This window comes from Eubalaena glacialis, chromosome 4, assembly GCF_028564815.1.
Source record: "Eubalaena glacialis isolate mEubGla1 chromosome 4, mEubGla1.1.hap2.+ XY, whole genome shotgun sequence".
NCBI classification, from domain to species: domain Eukaryota; kingdom Metazoa; phylum Chordata; class Mammalia; order Artiodactyla; family Balaenidae; genus Eubalaena; species Eubalaena glacialis.
The window spans coordinates 151,141,464-151,161,367 of record NC_083719.1 but is presented as its reverse complement, the minus strand read 5'-3'; the positions used below and the strand labels follow the sequence as shown (position 1 = coordinate 151,161,367).

The following is a 19,904-nucleotide window of genomic DNA, read 5'->3' as shown; positions in this document are numbered from 1 at the left end:
CAGAACCGCCTGCCAGCCTCCCTTGATAAACAGCCCACCAGCTCTCGTGGTAGATCAGGTTTAATAATTAGCCTAACTCCTTGTTTACCTAAGTGGCAATTACCACTGCGATGGAATAATATTTTAACTGCAGGGGAAGCATTACGGAGAGCCCCCAAGTAAAACCTACTGGCTGGGAATGGCCAACAGAGCTGCCCATACTCAGAGGAGAGGACCACTCCATCTCGGCTGGCAGATCTCTGTGTCTGAGATGCTGTCATTAGATGCTGCTCCAAAGACCTAAGGAAATGTGCCCAGGAGAAGTGTATGGTCCCAATCCTTTCAACTGAGGGAGGCTCAATGGCCCAGCAAAGTATGAAAGTGAGGCCTGTGCTTCTGAAGCGTAACAGTCTAGAGTCGGTGGAGCTTGTGAAGCAACCTCACCACCGCAGGAGCAAATCTCAGCAGGTACGATTTAAGGAAGATGGCACCAGTAAGACTCCACCTGCCCTAGCTGAGGTTGACATCCAGACTTCTGAGGACCCGGCTGTAATGGGCAAGACTCAGGCCTCCGGGCACCACCACCTCCCCACCTACTCACTCTCCTTCCCCAGGTCCCAGCAGGCAGGGGGCTTTCGGCACATCGCCATCCAAACCTCCCCCAGTCTCAGGAAGCATTTCCCAGTTTTCAAAAGGAAGAGACTCACAGCTAGCAAGTCCCTGGTGGAAATGCAGACAGCATCCCAAAGTGCCATCCAGGTGAACGGCAATCTCTCTGAACAGGACATTGTGTCCTCTGACCTTGCCTACTTAAGGCTGGCTCGGCATCTTGAAGATGGGCCTCAAAGGGTCAAGGAGTCCCACCCATTTCTCCCTAGAATGTCCAAGGTGCAAAGCAATGGGCCTGTGAGCATATGCTTGGAAGCAGGGACATGGAGGGCCTCAGAGAAAGCAACAGCTGCCATTCAGGTCCCAGATGATATTTATCACAGCCCTACCTGGGCAGGTAGAGAGTCCACTTTCAGCCCAGACAGGTCTGCTGAGATTAGCAACTCCATACCCACTTTAGTTGACATGCATCCAGGTGATGGGAGAAGAGTGCCACCATCAGATTCAGAAAGACCCCTCTCCTGCTTAAATGCCACCAGAGGTGCCAACCACATGCCCAGCACAGGGAAACTTAAACCTGAAATGCTTTTGCCCAAAGATAACTCTGATGACAAAGACCTTGGCCCATTGTCATCTCAGTCAAAGGAAACGTGTGTTCCCTCACATCCACGGACTCACAGCTCCCCTTCGCCAGGCTCCCACAGCCAGCCAGCCCAGCCAGGGGGAGCTTCAGATTGTGCTTCTTCGAGTAACAATCACCAGGATCTGCAGTCACTCAAAACTAACAGTGAGTCAAAATCTGCCCCCGTGTGTCAGGAGCAGACGGCAAAGAACCCCTTCCAGTCACACATCCCAGCATTTCAAAACTGTCCAGAAAGCGATCACCTCCCATCCTCTCTTCCAAGGAGGGAGACCAAACAGCAAGGCACCACGGAGATGGGTGCGCTTAATCCAATTCACCTGGCACAGGGTGAGTTCTGCGACCTCCAGGGCAGGCTGCAATCCGTGGAGGAATCTCTGCACTCAAACCAAGAGAAAATTAAAGTCCTTTTGAATGTAATTCAAGACTTGGAGAAAGCTCGAGCTCTCACAGAAGGGTAAGGTGGATTTTTTTTATTGGGTTAAGTCACTTGCCAGGACAGGGGCAGAGAGAGAGCACTGGTTTCTGTTAGTAAAATGTCTCCAAAATGTTTGGGATTCTGTTGTTTCCCCAAATTGTAAGCGATGGTCCCCCTTTGTTCTGACTGGGTTTCGCTTGGTTGTAGGCTTTGGTGGATTTCCACGGTGATGTGTTTTTGTTTCCAGATGTCAACAGACTGCAGAAAGGGGGCAATGAAGCAATAGAGTCAAAAGTGATTTTTATTAAGATGTAAGTCCAGTTGATAAATGATGGGGGAAAATGATAGCATGTAGGTGCTTCCCCCACCCCCATCCTTGAAGCAAGTTACTGCATTTGCACAGTATTTTAGTTATTTATGGGTTTGTCACAGAGGACTTGAGGTGGCCACTAAGCTTACTGTTGACCTTCCCCACCACTGACCACTTTGAAGGCTTGGGCCAGTCCATCATGGACCAGCTAAATGGAAACTGAAATGAGATCACAATTTTGCAAAGAGAAAAAAGTCACAAAATGCTTTCCTGGGTGACTCAGCATCAGTCTGGGGAGGGGAAGGCAGTTATTTGTTTAGGTGTGGGTTGTTCTTTCCTTGAAACAGTGCTCTCTAAAGACTGAGAAGAAGGAATGGACAAAGCTAACCAACAAAAGGGTAGGAGAGGGAAGAAGTAATTAACTGGCCTTTGCTGGTATGGATCAGAATCAACATTGCCTTATAAGAGAGAAGCACTGTGACGATACAGAGAGAAATGCACTGAACTAAGGGATCTGGAGTTTTAATCATCTTCCTCTACTCATTCGCAAAGTCTCTCAGTTTCCCCATCCATCATGCGGGGGTAAGAATAACTGGCTCATCTCATAGAGTTATTGTCAGCATGAAGAAAACCCAGATGTCAAAGTGCTTAAGCATTTATAAAGCACTCTAGAAATGTGAGGTTCTATTAACAGGGGTTTCTTGTTTCTGTGTCTGTAATGGCCATACAACTTCAGGCTTTGGTACTCATGAGAGGGGCAATGCTGTGCTGCAGGGAATGAGTCTGTAGAATGCGTGCATCCCAAGGGGATTTTGCCCATAGATTTATCTAGCAAATGCTCTATCTTGCAGGCGCAACTTTTATCGAACTGGCCAAGATCTCAACAACTGCAGTACCTGCCAGAACACAGCGTGCATCATATACAGGTACCTGGCCACAACCGAGGCCTGCTCTGTAGAGCACAGAAGTTGCAGGGCCCACAGAACATTCTTGTAAGCTCTCTTAGGCACAGAAATTCAAGATAGGGGCAAAGACAGGAGGCCTTTGAATACCTGAGACTTAAAAAGCAAGGTGTTTAACTATGAAATGTTAACATCTGGTTCCAAGGCAGGCATTGCTTTGTTTCCTCACAATAAGGTCTATGAGCAAATCCTCTTGAGATCATCAACCCTCCACTTACTGAATACTGAGTACAGGCGCCTTGCCAAGCTCTGCATGCCCGTTTGCGTCTCATTTCACAGTATACCTCGTGAGGTAGGTGTTAACGTCCTCAGAGAAGTTCAGCCATTTGGCTCCACTCACATAAAGCATTTTCGGAGAGCAGAGGGGGCTCTCCAACCAAATATTCAGAGTCTTGGGACTCAAATCCAGATCTTTCTGATCCCAAGCCCTATGATCTTGATTGTTGTACCACACAGGCTCTTCCTCCACAGTAGCTATCACATGCCAACAATTACTATATGTCAAGAACTGTGCTAAGCACTGTGTATTCATTTCTAAGTACACTGTTTCTTTCCAGTAGGGGGTAAGATTGCTGCAATAGAGTGAATTTTTATAAGTAATAGAAGGGAAACAGCATACAGTTGTAAGAGCACTAAACTTGGAGTCAAAATCCCCAAGTCTACGCCTGCTTACTTGTCTGGAGCTCAGTTTCCTCATCTGTAGAGTGGGAACAATTATCCCTCTTGAGAGTTGCCATTAGGAACAAATGAGAAAATATATCTGAATGCCTTTTGTAACAGTCAATTTCTGTACAAATCCAAGAGCTTATTCCTATTACTGGAAAAATCAACGCCCCTTTAGCTGGAAGTCTACTTTCGGTGGCACAGTGGAAAAGTGGTCAAAAGCAGTCATTTCAGTTGATGGAATCTAACTTTGTTTAACAATAGTGTATGGTTTGGTTTTCTCTATTATTTTCTCTCTCTGATGAGAAAGGCAGCTAGGGCCTGAGCAAACTGAAGCCCAACTGGGTTGCCTGTGTCTTCTTTTAAAATGTCTCATTCCTTCCAGCAGAATCCTGAGATTTCATCCTAGCAAGGGATGGGGGCCTGGTAGTCAGGGGGCCCCTACCCTTAGGTGAGGCCTTGGGCATTTTCTCACTGAACTGTCAACACTTTATACCTAAGAGCCAAAGGACCACAAAGTTTTTTCACCAATAACAATAACAGGAGCTTCAGGACCTCTCACACAAAAAAATGCCCTTTACCCTGGTATGAAATATCCCCTCTTAAAAGGGGGCTCTTGAAAAGGCTTGTGCATTGGAAAGAAACATTAGGGAGTCACATCAATTCCTTACCTTTTGCTCCTTCTTTTTTTATATCCCCCATCTTAAGCAAATTTCCTAATCACCAGGAGGACAAAAATCATTAAATGTCTAGACTGTTAGGGAGGACAAAAACTTTTCCTCATAAACAAAAATAATTATTCTTAACTAACTTCCATTTAAATTTTGAAAAGTCTCTTTTTCAGCAGCCAGATGATGTATTTTCTATTACCTTCAGATGACTTTTTATTTAGCTTATGTAAGTGAAAAGGACAAATGGTTATTTTCCAATCTACTATGAGTTTCTTGCCCTGGCCTTCGGCAAATCGTTTCTGGCCTCTGAGTTTCCTCATCTGAAAAATGAGGGCCTTTAATTAGATGGTCCCTATGGTCCCTTTCAGTTCTGACATTCTGATGTTCTAGGCTGAATTAAAAATAGTAATATTTGGCTAAACTACAACCTTCCAACAAGTCTGAGAATGTTTGCTTTTTCTAGTACTTACTTCAAATATCCCAAGCAAACATTCTAAATTTACCCCTGGATGGGCTGGCAAACCTTTATCCACACATCCCTTTCCAGTTTTCCAAGAAGAGCAGCCACTGCATGCATCTATCCCTCATTACCATTCAAAGCCAGACTGTTCTCCCAGACAGTATCTATATCGTTGTATCTAAGCCATTGTGAAGGAACAGGCAATTAGTTTGATGAAAGCAAAGAGATCAGAACAACATCTCCATCACAGTAACAGTGGGAAGATGAGAGTTGTCATTTTTTTTTTTTTTTAACATTTCAAATGACTTCAAACCCTGTGTGGTATCCTGGAAAGTCAGATCTTGCAAACTAATAAATAAATGATGTGAAATACTCATCCTCAGGCCTTGTTAAGCTGCAGTCTCTCCCTGATGATGGATGGACCGAGTGCACGTCACTGAACATAAAGCACATGGATGCGTGATGGATTGCCCGCCGGGTCTTCTTCTCTGGAGATGTTGCTGCTAAGTTAGCAATCCATAAGGTTTTCTAAGTGGCCCCATCAGCCGAAGCCTATGGCTATGCTACTTGCTTCCATCGAGACACGTGGGGTCACTGGTTCTATCCGACTCATTCTCTCTGCTCCAAGAGGAGCCTGCTGCCCACCCGCTCCTCAAAGCCTCACTGGCATTCTTCTTACCATGGATCACTTTGATAGATCCTCCCTCACCAAGGAGAACAGCACCAAAACTGATGCCCAAAGATTCCATGTATTCTCAGGAGTACACCAGGAAGAATGAACTCCTTGGAGTTCTGACTGCTGTGGGCTCCAAGGGAAGGGTGTGGGGATTGGCTCTATGACTCAAGCTGGTTCCAGGCTGTTTAGACCCCAAACACTCTTCTCACCTCTCCTTAGCATTAATCCTAGGACAAGCTACTCAAAGGGTTTCTGCATGCCTCCTGCGGTACCTAAGATCATTTCAATTCTTCTGATTTACCCAGAGGGAAAAATCTGAGTTTGGTGCTAGAATGTCTTCAAAACCTTTCTAATGCTTACTTATCACACTTCTTTGCCAAGAGTGAGCATGTCTCATGTTCATAGTCATGGGCAAGCAAGAGTATGCAGCCAGAACGTAATCATTCCTCATTCTTTATGGAAGATTTTAACTTTTAAAACTAGTCCCCTTACCTACTCACTGTTATGCAGGTCTCCATTTTCAAAAGGTATATTGCCTGTTTTGTACAAATGTTTTTAAGTCTAAAAAGTGAATTGATCTAGAGAGAAAAAAATTATTGTGCATGTGGTATGGGGAGTTTCACAAAAACCATGAAGGTGGTGAATGAATGACTGCAGTTTTGGAAACTGTGCCTTAAGGAATCAGCTCCCTTTCCTCTTCTCAAGGACATGAGGTCTCTCCAAGCCATATCACTCCTCCTTCCCTCACCCTGTTCTCTCTGCTCCTCCAGCCACATCTGCCTGCACTTCATCTTCACGTTCACTCTAAAAATAACCACAGAACCTCTTTGAAGGTCTTTGACTACACCAATCATGCATTTATTTTATGGATGTAGCTCCCAGGAAAAAAAATCTGCCTGGTTTAAGTTGTAAAATGCCTCAAATGTTTTAAGGGAAAAGAATGGGAAGTCTTTCTCAGAAAAAAAAAATTTCTTCTATCATCCAAGTGTGTTTCTTAGAAAATGGAAATAAAGTGCAAGCAGCAAACTTAGCATTTTCAATGGGTGAAGGGAGAGGCTGGCCATGTAAGATTTGAAAGGTGCTAGAGAGGAGAGAACAACAGAAGAGCACTCGTTTGCTCAGGGGTCTATCTGGAAGGGCCGTCTCCTCTTCTCATCCTTAGCCTCTGTTCATGACTTCAACTGCACTCATGGATTTTAATTTTAATTTCTGTGACATCAGCTTCCCCTGTCTTTTTTATGAGTTCTCTCTCTCTCTCTCTCTCTCTCTCTCTCTCTCTCTCTATATATATATATATATATATATACTACCTACAGATCTTTCCATTTCTCTTTTGATATCTCAAAGGTACCTCAAATTCTCAAATTCACCATATACCAAAACACACTTCTTACTTTCCTCCACACAATTATTTTCCTGTATTTCTCATTTTGCTCAACACTGTTAACCGCAGTTCCATAAAGAAACTACAGTCCCCATAGTGCCTCGCTCCTCTCCTTTACAACACACATCAAATTGGCTACTGATTCTACCCTCTGTCTCTGGTCCATAAAGGCTCTCATCATTGGTCACTTAAACGCTAGCTGGCCTTTTTGCCGTAGGTACCTTTTGCCCTGTCCCAAGTAATCCTCCACACAGATTGCTAAATTACCTGAAAAGTAGAATCTGATCATGTCTCTCCCCTGCTAAACAATTTTGTCCCAGTTCCTGTTGTTTCCTTTAGTTAATTTTTCAAAGTCCTTTGAACATGATACTAACCTTCTTACCTGCCGGGTCTCCTATTTCTCCCCAGCCACAGGGAACTACTCAGCTGGCTTCATATACTGTGTGTTCTCTCATGCATGTTTCCTTATTTCCTGAAATGCCTCTTCTGCCCTGCTTTGTCTGGAAATCTCCTAGTCTTGCAGCTTAAAAGTCAGTTCCTCTGAAGAGCCTTACACTCCTTCCCAAGAAGGACCCCCTTGGCACACACATTCCTCGGCTATACCATTTATCCTATTGCATTGTAACGCAGTGTTTATGAGTTTCTTTCCTTCAGCAGATGGCTAGTATCTCAAAGTCGTGGGCCAGTGTCTAATACATAGTTGGTGCTCAATAGAATCTTGTCAAGGAAGGGAATGGCTATACTGACTAGGGGAGGGATGAAAAACAGTGGTGGGCTTGAGACAGCTATTCAGATGCCCCAAAGTCAAGTCAGTGTGACTATTTGTGTGTGCCCCTACCCTTGGGTGGGGAAACGGAAGGCCTTAATTAATCAAATGTTCTTACTAGGGAAGGAAGGCTTCTGTGTAGCAGGTCCTCAGAAGATCTTTTGGAACTAAATCAAACGACTGTATGTGGTACATGGACTGTCAATTTTCAAACACCTGGAACACTACAAGATGAAACCTAATCAGATCTTCCTTTGATGACTCAGAAAGCTTGTTGCAATTTCACAGGACATTGAGATCCTCGTTCATCATGGCCATCCAACATTATTGCCCAGTACTTCTGTACTGGCTGTGGTAGGAAAGGTGGTTTGATTTGTGGAAAACTGAAAACTCCCTCCAGGCTAAAATATCTCCCTTCTACGGTGTCTGAACTGCACCAATGATCTCTATGGAAGAGGGAATTAAGGCATTAGATCGGCAGGTTCTCTTGGTAAAGCATCAAAACCCAGTGTAGTAGGCAGAATAATGTCCACAAAAGATGCCCACATTCTAATTCCTGGACCCTGTGAATATGTTATCTTACTTGGTAAAAGGGACACTGCAGGTGTGATTAAGTTAAGGATCTTAGGACAAGGTAAGTAGCCTGGATTGTCCAGGTAAGCCTAACATAATCATAAGGATCCTTACAAGGGAAAGATGAAGGCAGGAGAGGCAGAGTCAGAGAAGATGTGACAACAGAAGCAGAGGTAGAAGTGATGTGGTCACAAGCTAAAGAAGGTAGGCAGCCTCTAAAAGCTTGAAAAGGCAAGAGACACATTCTCTCCTCGAACCTCCAGAAGGAACACAGTTCTGCTGACACCTTGATTTACAGTTCTGGAGGACTTCTGATCTCTGGACTCTAAGAGTAAAATCTGTCTTGTTTTAAACCACTAAATCTGTGGTAATTTGTTTCAGCAGTAATAGGAAACGAATACGCCTGGATTAAACCCTTATAATTCGTAAACTACTCACATCTAATTGGAGGTCTGTTAATTTGACTTTGATGATCTTTGCAACTATGACAGCTAGGGGAAGACAGAGATCTGTTGGGATGAAGATTAGGGAAAAGAAATAAGAAGAGAGCTACCACTTATTGAGTGTCTATTATTACTGGTCATTATAAATGCCTTTTATTTTCGTATCTAATCCCCACAACCATGTGAGATAGATAAAAATACTCCCATTTTACAGGTGAGATAACTGAGGTTCAGGGACTTGCACACTATTCAGATTAGACAATTGAGACTGAGAGAGAGAGAGGCACTTGCACAATTATTCTGAAACTAATAAGTGGCAATGTCAAGATTGGAACTTAGTCCTCCCTTCCTGTTGGCCAGATTCTACAGCATGCTGCCTTCAGAGGACAGACCTGCTTGAGGGGGTATCAGGGCTCAGCGGAATGTTGTATGGCTGAGTTCTCATAATCCAAGGGCATCGTGAGGGTTTGTGTTTAAGATGCAGGACCTAAATAGTGTTCTCAAAATGTGATCCTGGGCCATCTGCATCAGAGTCTCCTGGGTATCTGTGAATACTGGTTGCTGGCCTTCACTCCCCAAACCTGCTGGATCAGAGGGGTGGGGTGGAGGATGGGAATCTACAGTTACAGCCAGTTTCCTGGGAAAGCCTGATCCCAGTGAAGCTTGAGAAACATTCAACTAGGTAAAATTAGGGTCTTGAAAGGAGGAGGTTTCTGGTTGATTTATTAGAAACTTTTATGACATAGAAAGCTCGTGCTAATAAAATAGCCCAGAAAGTAGCTTTTGTTTTAAACGCAACATTGGACAGATGATTTACCTTTCTGCTTGGCTTCAATTACAGGTTTAGGTGGTCAGGTATAGACCTAACTAGGGGGCGCAGGTGAGAGTGGAGGCAAGGGAAAGGGAAGGGAAGAGGATTGGGGTGGGGGGGGCGCTTCCTCATAGACTAAGGGTATTTTTGATGCCTCCTATTTCCAATGAGAAGAGAAAATGAGCTTCTGCCGGTCCACGTGGGCGCCCAGGCTTTCATTATGCATTACTTAGGGGATTCATTTGTAGCCTCTCCTCCCTCCCACGTTTCCCAGCTCCTTGGTCCTCATCTGAGATCAGAAACAGAATGGCAATCCCTGCTGACCTTCCTCCTCCAATTAAGGTTCAGACCAGTTACAGCCCAATTCTGCTCCCAGGCCAAGGGCCCAAATGCTAGGAACTGCCCTCTGGTGCATCCTGGAGGAGCAGTTACAAACACCTGACAGAGTGGCCATGCAAAGTGCTGCCCAGGACCGCCCACCCCGCTTCAGGAGAGGGTGTGGTCACCGCAGGCTCCAGAACCAGGGAATATGCGTGAAGCTGAACACCAGAATCCTCCACCACTTTCCTCTCATTTCCTCAAACTCCACAGACCATAGACTGCTTTTTTTATCATTATTGATTCCTCCACTGTTACAACTCCTCTGAGCTAGACACAGAAGAAGTTAAGGATATGCAAAAGGAGATTTGCTGCAAGTGCCGTCCTTTGTACCCGGCGACCAGCATCCCTGTTCTTGGTGTCGCCCCCTCATTGTTTGAATATTCGGAACTTCTCATAAGGAGTCTCTCTGGAACACAGGCCAAAGCTGTACAGCTGTGTGCCCTGTCGGAGAAAAGCCAGGCCTTCGTCTAACCAAGGAAAGCAACGTGAGTTACCTGGGGTCATGCAGTCAGAGGCACTGAGAGCCTTCTAGAGTTTCCTTCCATGGTTAAGTCATTTGGCCACTGGGTCTTGGTCTTGCCTGCCACTTAAAGCTATTACTTAACCAGAGAAACAGGCATTTTACTAGAAATGCAATATGCACCCAGGCTTGTGAATTCAGCAACCAACTTTCCACGTAAATTATTTAGTATGTTCTTTTTGTTTGCTTAAGATGCCCACCCAGCGTGGAGCCAAGAGAACTGTCAGAGCCTCGTCTTCCAGCCACGGTCCTCTCTCTGGCCAGCAATGAATTCCACAGTGAGGAGTAATTATAAAGGACACAGCATGTCTGTTCTTTATAGTAATCACAGATGCCTTTGCAGCTCTCATCCCATTGTAGTACGGACTGAGCAGCATTCATTTCAAATGCAGGAACGTGAATGTTAATGGCAATACTACCCAGCATCCCCCAAACAACTACCACCAAACATAGCTCAAGCTCTCTTTTGGAAACAGACATAAAGTTTGGGGTACATGTGGAAACCTCTCTGAGCCTCGACAGTTTGATCCCCAAGATATTTGCCATTAGTCCCTGTTTCTCACAGTATGTTTATCCCTTTCTTCTTTTCCCTCGAGTGTAAGTGGAAAGAAGTAGGATTTACAGCATCAGCAATTTATCTGCAATAAAAATGAAACCTATTTTAATGCATTAATAGCTAAAGAGGCTGAAACATGCCATAAATATAAAATCAAGAAAATTGAGAGTTTCACAGGAATAACAAATGGATGGCTGCTGGCATGAGGGCCACAGCTGACCACAAAATGACCCAATCTTTATTTCTCCGTCAAGTTAATGCAACAATCATTACCATTTGTTGAACCAGGCACTGTGCCAGGAATTTTGCTAAACACTGTACACGTATCATCTCTTTTCAGACTCCGCAAAACCCTAAAATATGGGTGTGGTTATTATTCCCATTTTTACAGATGAGGAAACTGAGACTCAGAGAAGCTATGTGACTTGTGCAAGATCCAACAGAGCTAGGGCTTAAACCAGTCCTGCTTTCAGGAGACTTCCTTGTCCCTTTCCCTCTTACTTTCTGACCTTGCACAATCAGTGAATATTTGTGTTGAAGTTCTCTGAGATGACCTTCTCTTTCTAAGGACTTAATGTGAAGACACTGTCAACACAGAGCCACAGAACCCAGAGCGCAGACCTCTCTCACAGATAGCAATCAGCAGTGAGGTTTCTGCAGCGTGGCTCTGCTTATTTATGTGCCTAGAAGAGAATGTGCAATTCTCTGAGGACTCGTCAGCAGACAGCTGCCCAAGAAGGGGTGCACTTGCCAGCTTGAAATGGCTGTGAGTTGTGAAGCTTAAAATTGTACCCTATAAATAATGAGCAAACTGGTCATTCGGAGAAAGTTTTAGGAACAATATCCCTTCCAGACTGGGGAAAAACACTAACTAAGGTTCCTGCTTTCCCAGACTGTGATCTTTCCCCAGAGACACTTTCCAAAGTGGTGTGATTTATTCAAGTAGTCAGGAACCCAACTACCCGTGCTGATTCCATTGATTCTTACAGCTAATTCTTCTAAAACAAAAGTTGCTGGAGGTCAATAAATCTGTGTTGCACCTGAGTTCCGTGGCAAGAGGGGCCACAGAAACACTCTAACAGAGATGAAGAGGTGGAGAGGGACTTGGAAGTGGTTTTGTCTTCAGGGAGATGCCATGGATCATTAGTTTCTCAGCCAACCTGCTTGGGGCGTATGGTTTACGACTCATCTCTTGATAAAAGAACAAGACGCGCCTGCTGAGAAGGAAGAGCAAAGGGTCCCTGCGGACCTCAGCAACCTACACCAGACCCAAAATTGCACAGCCCAGATACTACCTTGAGTAAGCTGCCTCCTGTGGGGTGTCTGTCTTCTTTGGTACGCGGCCTCCCTGTCAGAATGTCCCTGCAATCTGGATACACTATGGCAGGGTGGGCTGGTCAGCTGGGTCATGAAGGGTCGTGCATGCAGCCCAGCCTAGGTTGGGTCTGGTTCCACAGCAGGCTGCGAGTTCATTTAGGTGCACTAGGCCTTGGTCACCACCCCCTCCCCTCCCCTCCCCACGCTCATCTGGTGACCAGGATCTCACACAGATTGAAGACTGCTGTTCTTTCGATGCTGTGTATCTTAGTGTACAAGCTTTGGAGCCAGACAATCTAGGCTCAAACCCTGGCTCTGTCACTTATTAGTGTGTGCCCTTGGCAGAATATTTAACCTCCCCTTGCCTTGCCTCAGTTTCCTCATCTGTGAAATGAAGATAATATCTATCTCATGGGGCTCTGAGAATTACATGAGACGTGAGAATTACTAAACTTGTAGTATAGTGTCTGGAACATAGATTTCACTACATAAATGATAGTCATTCTCCTCTCCCTCCTCCTCCTCCTCCTCTTCTTCATCATTTAAATTACCATATGCCCTCACCTAACATGACCCAGATACTCTCTTATTATATCTCTTTCTTCTTAGAGTAAGACCCCGGTAACAGCCAAGCCCTGGGCTAAAACATCTGATCCCTTTTTAGGAAAAAACAGAGGACTAGAGATCAGGAAAGCAAGCTGAGATTCTGATCATAACTTATGGTGTGACTCCCTTCACCAACTCACTTGTCAGTTGAATGGAGATAACAACCTTCCTAGATTCCTGAGCTATTGTGAAGATAAAATGAAAATGCAGATCTGGAGTGTCTGCAATCTGAAAGCGCTATATAAATGTAAGAGGTTTCTATTGTTTGTTTCTATATAAACTTTTATCTCTTTGTGTCTCACCCAACTTCAGTTTGCCCAGCCAAGATGCTGCATCCGGAATCTGTCTCTGTTGTTTGCTTATGTATTTACGCATTTACCTACTTTTTGCTTCTCACTATTTCTTCTTCCAGACAAGCCGTGACTTAGGCTTCTCGCTACTTCCAATTACCTAGAAAAACATCCTTCTGTTTTTCACCTACCATGATGGCTGGAGCATTGATCTGTCAGCTAGATTAGTGAGGTGCCCTCAAGAGGGAAACCTGAAAGCTCTCTTCCATTCTTGGTCTACACACAGCTCACTTTCTAAATGCAAAGTGGCACCATGCACAGACATCTTGGCTGGGAAAGGCTCTAAGGATCCCCAGACAGTGAACTAGGCACTCCTGAACCAGGTGTCAGGTATTCCGTGCATCCTCAGAGGGCCAACCTTGCAGACCTTGAATGCTCCAAACTATCTCAATGGCTCCGGGCCTGAATCCTGTATTACAACAATTTCTTGACCACCATTTGCCACTCCCACCCCACCGTGAGCCAGAGCTCTGTACAAACAGCACTCCTCTTCATCCATGTGGATATGAATGGAGAAGATGGTAAGGGTGGGAGGATAGGCAGATTAAGAGGAAGAAGAGAAGGGAAGGTTGGAAAAGTTACTGGTGTTCTACCTTGATACCAAACCCAAGGCAGGCATTCCTTCCCCAGAATCTGCAAACAACCCTCTGCTAAGAGTTTGCTTCAATTCTCTCAAGCAGGCATTTTATTCCCTCTTTCAAGACGTTGCTGAAAGTGCTGTGGGTTGGCTAAGTAAGAAGTTGAGGGGCATCTCTTCTCTACCCAGCCTCAAAATGAAAGACAGATGAGAGAGGGCACTGCCCCCTGCCCATTTATAAGGCAGCTGCTACCAAAACAAAATATAGTCCTTCTCCTCCCTTCCAAACTAAACAGCAGTTTGTCAAATGGATGGATAAGAAAAAAAGTGATAATTCTCCTTTATGTTAATAAATTGCTTTGGCCTAAAAAGAACATTAATCAATTTCTTTCCAAAGTACAGATGCTTCTCTGTACTCTGTTATTTGCCTGGCCTTGAAAAGAAAGTCACTTTCAATCCTCTTTAAATTGTCAAGACCAATGGGGGCAGTTGCAAGAAGAGGATGGGGACTTCCCTAAGTCCCAATGATTATAATGGAAGCCTGTCGTGTTTCCATAGAAATATAAAGAGCATATTCTTCCCTGAATGTACATGGAGGGGAGAGGTGAAAAGTGATGTTTCCGGCAAGGTATACAATTACTGAAGAGTTGAAGGTATAAGTGAAGAGGTGAGGCATTCAGTCCCTAAGATAGGAAGACAAGAGACTTAGTGGAGTGGGTAGCGGCCACATCCTACATGAGGACATTTCCCGTTATTGTGTCCCATCTGCACAACTACCCAGTGAAGTAGCTTTATAACCCCCACTTTCAATTGGGTCTCAGAAAGAGAAGCAACTTACCCAAGGTCACCCAGCCAGTAAGTGGTACAGCCTTGGTTCAAACCCAAGAGTATTCCATTCGAGAGCCATTTCTGTTTTGTCTACAATGTGCTTTAAACTGTGAGCTAAGACAGACTTTACCTTCTTTTTTTTTTAAAATAAATTTATTTATTTATTAATTTATTTAATTTTTGGCTGCGTTGGGTCTTTGTTGCTGCGCACGGGCTTTCTCTAGTTGTGGTGAGTGGGAGCTACTCTTTGTTGCAGTGCACGGGCTTCTCATTGCGGTGGCTCCTCTTCTTGCGGAGCACGGGCTCTAGGCGTGCGGGCTTCAGTAGTTGCAGCACGCGGGCTCAGTAGTTGTGGCTCGCGGGCTCTAGAGCCCAGGCTCAGTAGTTGTGGCACACGGGCTTAGTTGCTCCGTGGCATATGGGACCGTCCCAGACCAGGGCTCGAACCCGTGTCTCCTGCATTGGCAGGTGGATTCTTAACCACTGCGCCACCACGGAAGTCCCAGACTTTACCTTCTGTCTCCTGGCTCTTCTATCTCCAGGCCTGCCGGTTCTATACACATCTGGACTCACCCAGAGAACTATTTTTTTCTAATTGTTGTTAGGACATTGTTGTGAGTCTTGACAAACTCAGGTGGTTTGTTGTTGTTGTTTGTTTGAATTAAGAAGTCAGAGAAATATCACATATAAGGAGAAGAAGGAGGCTGTTTTGTGTGTATGTTCATATAATTTGGTAGAGGTATACGGATGAAGAGCGGGAAAGTAGGGGTAGTTGAGATACGTACAAGGCAGATTTTTAAAGCAATTGTTAGTTTAATCATCTGTCTCACACGCTGGTAAGCAAGATCCACAAAAGCAGTATCCACATCTGTCTATCTCACTGTGATGTCCCTGTAACTGAGCATAGTATCAGGCCTAGAGCAGGATGGATGATTGGATGAATGGATGGATGGATGGATGGATGGATGGATGGGTGGGTGGATGGATGGATGGATGGATGGATGGATGGATGGATGGATGGATGGATGGATGGATGCATAGATAGTTGGATGGATGGCTGGATGAATGGATAGATGGCTGTATGGATGAATGGATAGATGGTTGGATGAATGAATGGATGTTTAGACTGTTGACCAGCTGGATGGATGGATGGATGGATGGATGGATGGATGGATGGATGGATGGATGGATGAAATTTCCTATACCAGAAAGCTGAGGAAATTCCTAGAATGAGCAAGGGGTACCTAATTTCTTTGGCTCCAGCTGATGCTCTAGGATGAAGGTTATTTTTCTGCCTGGTGAAAGGAGGGCAGGGATATTTCGGGAGCTAGGAGAACTATGAATGTAGATGTTCTCTATCTGTGAAATAGTGTAAGAGAGGGTAAGAATCAGAGTTTGCAACTCACTGCTTTAAATTCCTTCCTTAAAGCAATGAGAGTTTGCCGGAGACAACTCTTCCCCAGCCTCTGAATCCATCTCCTTAAATTTCAGTTGGAGAGAGTGAGTTGCAGGTAGTGGTGACAGAAACCCACCCCAGGCTGAGAGACAAATAGGGGTGCAGCGCTGGGCAGTACATCCTGGAAGTGGGAGCCTCAGTGGATACTTCTGTTCACTGATCTGGCAAATCCTAAGCTTTGGCTAGAAGATCTCTAGTAGCTCTTGATATTGGCTAGCATTTACTAAGGACACAGAGCCACTAGTTACCAGCACCAAGAGGCCAGGGATAATGTCTGTCTGTCTGTCTGTTTACCACTCTGCCCCCAGCACCTAACATAGGGCCTGGAACATGGGAGATACTCAGTAAATTTAGTTTGTTGAATGATTAGCTGAATATCATTCAGTGTTTGTTGGTGCCTAGCTCTGAGCTGAGTGCTGTACGGCATTCTGTTGTTTATACTTCACTGAGATCCTATGAGTAGGTACCATGCTTATTCTGCAGATAAGGACACTGTGGCTTGAATACGAGAAATGACTTTGCCAAGATCTCACAGCTAATCAATCGTGGAGCTTTGCCTAGGAAAACACAGCCTGCAGTACTACACCCATTATTATAAGTCACCCAGCCAGGAGTATGTCCCTGTGGAGGAGACCAGGGGGCACAGAAAGTGAAAGGATATAAGCCGAAGAGAAGAAAATCTGGTGGAAGCTTATCAAAAATACAGAAACAAAATAATCAGACATCCATCCCTGATGCTCCTTAAGCATGGTTATTCAGCCCCTATTACTGTTACTATTATCATCATCAATGTTATTACTACTAATATATTATGTCTTGCTCTTTGCTTTGCTTCTCAACGATGTGTCTTGGAGAGCTTTACACCCATGCTTACTTCATAGCATTCCTCAATACAGACATATTTAAATACTCTCCTTTAATGGGCATTTCCTAATCTCCATTCCTTTTTTTGTTATTTTATTTGTGTGTTTTGGAGTCATTAATATACAGACTCCATTGTATCATCTGTACACAGGTCTGTGAGATAAACATGACACTGTTGGGGACCAGGGTTCTCAGGGGCTGAGAGAGTCAGAGGCTGGGGAGAGCAGAAGCTCTGGCCTGCGTGCAGTGGGTGCTCAGGCTCCCCCTGACCTTTGAGGGCTTGGGAATCAGGCCAGTGGGCATCAGGAATGGTCAGCCCGTCTGGTAAGTCTGGCTCAGCCTTCTCAGAACCTGGAGAGCCGGGCCAGGAAGACTGAATCCTGCAGACATCCCTACAGACTGTGTATGTGCTCCCTCCACCCTTAACTGTCCACTTTCCTCCATAGGAGGTTTACTTACAGAGGAGTTGCCAGTGCCAGGATGCTTGGAAGAAGGCTCTTAAGCTTATAGCTGTGTTTGTTACCTGGTTTCATACTAGAACTCTCAGAAGGCCCAAAGATGAGGAGCCAGCTTAGGAGTATGGAAAGTGGGGGAAATGCAGAGTCACGAAAACAGTGCTCCTCCTTGTTTAGCAAGGAGGAAAATGAAATGTTTCATATGGAAGAGGAAAGACCCCATGTTGGTTTGTGATGTGGCACGACTGGCCAAAGCCTTCTACCCAGCAAGGGCTAAAAAGGAGCTGTCATTAAAGGGACACTGTCCTGGTCTGCTATGCCCTTGTCACCTCCCAGAGACCCAGGATCGGAGTAAGTGCCACCAAAAAGGCAAATCACGATTGCCACACGTGACTAATAAAGCCCCCCAAACGGTACCTTGTCACTGGGCATTCTGAGATGGCTTACTATATGCCAGGAACCACTCTAAGTACTTCATTTATATTCTCTCAATTAAAATACATCTTAATTCCAAAGAAAGCCTTTGAGATAGGTGCCATTTTTATGTCCATTTTATGGATAAGGAAACTGAGTTGTTAGTTTTAGCATACATTTCTCTGTGTTACTTAAACACTTTATAATGAGGCAGTTTTCATGCATAAAATGTATGTAAAAAGAATGAACAATTAGGAGCATTAAATAAATGTGAGAGAGAGATTGGAGCCGTTTTTACTGGACATCTACTATTAGGCTGCCATGTTACGTGCTTCATTTAAACTTAGTAAGATGCCCAAGAGGAAGGCATTACAGATGCCAATTCAGTCAATGAGAAACTGGAGCTTCAGAGAGGTGGCACAAGTTCCTCAAGGTCACACAGCCAAGCTGGTACCTAAGCATCTGGGATTTGACCTCAAAGCGCATGTTTTTCCATGTCAGTTGGACAATTGGTGATGCTACATCAGTATGTGCTGATTTGAATTTACTTTCCTTCCTTCCTCTTTGTGTTTTTCAGTGTAGAATATGATTTCCGGCAGCAGGAAGGCAGGTTCCATGAAGTTCTACAGAGTCTGGAGGAAGCAGAGCCATTTGAGGAGGCATCTCCCCCACCAAAGTCCCCGGCAGAGCCCCCAGTCCCTGAGAAACAGGACTTAAGGCGGAAAACCAAGAAGGTGAAGAAGAAATGCTTCTGGTGGATCTGAGCTCATGGGGACCTTCACCTCTGCCCTTCCCGAGGTGGGGAACCACTGCCCTCAGGCCTTCTCTACTTCTTAGCGAAGGCCCCAGGCTATGAGCCACTTGACCTGTGAAACCAGAACAACTTGAGGCTGGATTAGCTGCCACTGGACACACGACCACACCTCACCTGAGTGTGTGCCGCTGCTCGCTGAGGACTTCACGGACCCGGGTGACCACTTGCCTAGCTTCCTGTCACATATCCTGGTTTGTGAGTCTAGATTCCCACCACGGGCAAAACCCCCATCACACTTTCCTACACCTCTGTGATGCTAAGCACTTCCTGCCCATCCTGGGTTCATCGTCCCAAAGGAAAGAAACAAAAATGTTGTGCAGAGCAGTAAGATAGAGGAGGGTTACAAGCAGATACCCAGAGAAAAACAGATACCAAAACTGGCAGTTTTCTAAGATATTGGCATACATAAGCACAACAGAAGTGGGAAGGACATGAGAATGCAAGATCACCTTGTGGGTTGGGTCCTCTTCATTTTTAATTAGCCCCTTGACCCCAAAGCAAGGATTTGTCATTTCATGCTGTGTGGACCTTAGAGTCTGTGGCAGAGTAAGCTCACCACAGGGTATAAGGGACTTGCAGGTATGACTACTCTGCAGTTGTAGCTACTCCAGGGCCCACCTTAAATCATCCTACTTCTCAATCTGAGGCCTGAGACTGCCTGGCAAATGGATGGGGTCTGGTTTGGGTTTGAACTTTAAGATTTCACAGTTAATTTTTCTGCAACATTTAAGATCATGAGATCCAGCAGCCTATCTGTCCGTTTCATCTTACCAGAAACATAAACAAGACTAAGACAAAACACAACACTGGTTCTCGCCCATTCATCCCGGCAGCAGCCTTGTAGATAAGTTCAAAGTATATTAATCTACACAATCTCCCTTCCTGGTGACCAGGCAACGGTCACCCGATTGAAGAAGCAGCAGAACTGGGGATGAGGATATATTTTTTTCCATTTTAGTATTAAAGGCCTTTCCTTCCCAAAGTCTGAATTCTTTTAAAGTCTGGCTCATTCTTTTGACAAGACCTCCATACATGTGGGTCCAGTCAAACTTGCATGGCTGAACAAACAGCTAAAGTAATATAATTAAGTAACTGCTACATACTCTTGGGGACGCGGGGTAGGTTGTCAAGGCTCATATTCCTTCTTGTTAAACTCTCTACCAGTCTGTGGTTGGATTGAGGCTGCTTAGAAGAGGGATCCTAAACTCAACGAGCATTCAATGAGGAAGGCACTTCATAATCCCCTTTGCTGAAAACTGGGTGTCTGAGTTAGAGTCTTTGCAGAGTGCAGCATCCTGTGTAAATGCGGGACGTACGTTCCCCACTGCAAATTGAGGCTAACTGAGCAAACCACCCCGACAGTTTCACCTTCCCCTGTCCCTGCGCTGCAGTGCACAAAGC

The 19,904-nt window shown here is 44.9% G+C and overlaps 2 protein-coding genes across 2 annotated transcripts in view; one reads left to right on the top strand and one right to left on the bottom strand.

The window, feature by feature from the left end:
- The window catches only part of DOCK2 (dedicator of cytokinesis 2), a 416,651-nt gene that overhangs the window by 199,776 nt on the left and 196,971 nt on the right, over nucleotides 1–19,904 (bottom strand). The gene's annotated exons all lie outside the window — the stretch shown is intronic.
- On the top strand, nucleotides 340–18,485 carry INSYN2B (inhibitory synaptic factor family member 2B). The gene is made up of 3 exons (XM_061188450.1): nucleotides 340–1,685; nucleotides 2,808–2,882; nucleotides 18,267–18,485. The coding sequence occupies exons 1-3, from the start codon at nucleotides 340–342 to the stop codon at nucleotides 18,451–18,453; spliced, it is 1,608 nt and encodes a 535-aa protein (XP_061044433.1). The 3' UTR covers nucleotides 18,454–18,485.

Excerpts from the sequence above, each read along its gene's own strand:
- INSYN2B (XM_061188450.1), top strand. The coding sequence starts at position 340 with ATGGCCCAGCAAAGTATGAAAGTGAGGCCTGTGCTTCTGAAGCGTAAC. Across the intron at positions 1,686-2,807 it reads GCTCGAGCTCTCACAGAAGG|GCGCAACTTTTATCGAACTG; the intron begins GTAAGGTGGATT and ends TCTATCTTGCAG. Across the intron at positions 2,883-18,266 it reads ACAGCGTGCATCATATACAG|TGTAGAATATGATTTCCGGC; the intron begins GTACCTGGCCAC and ends TGTGTTTTTCAG.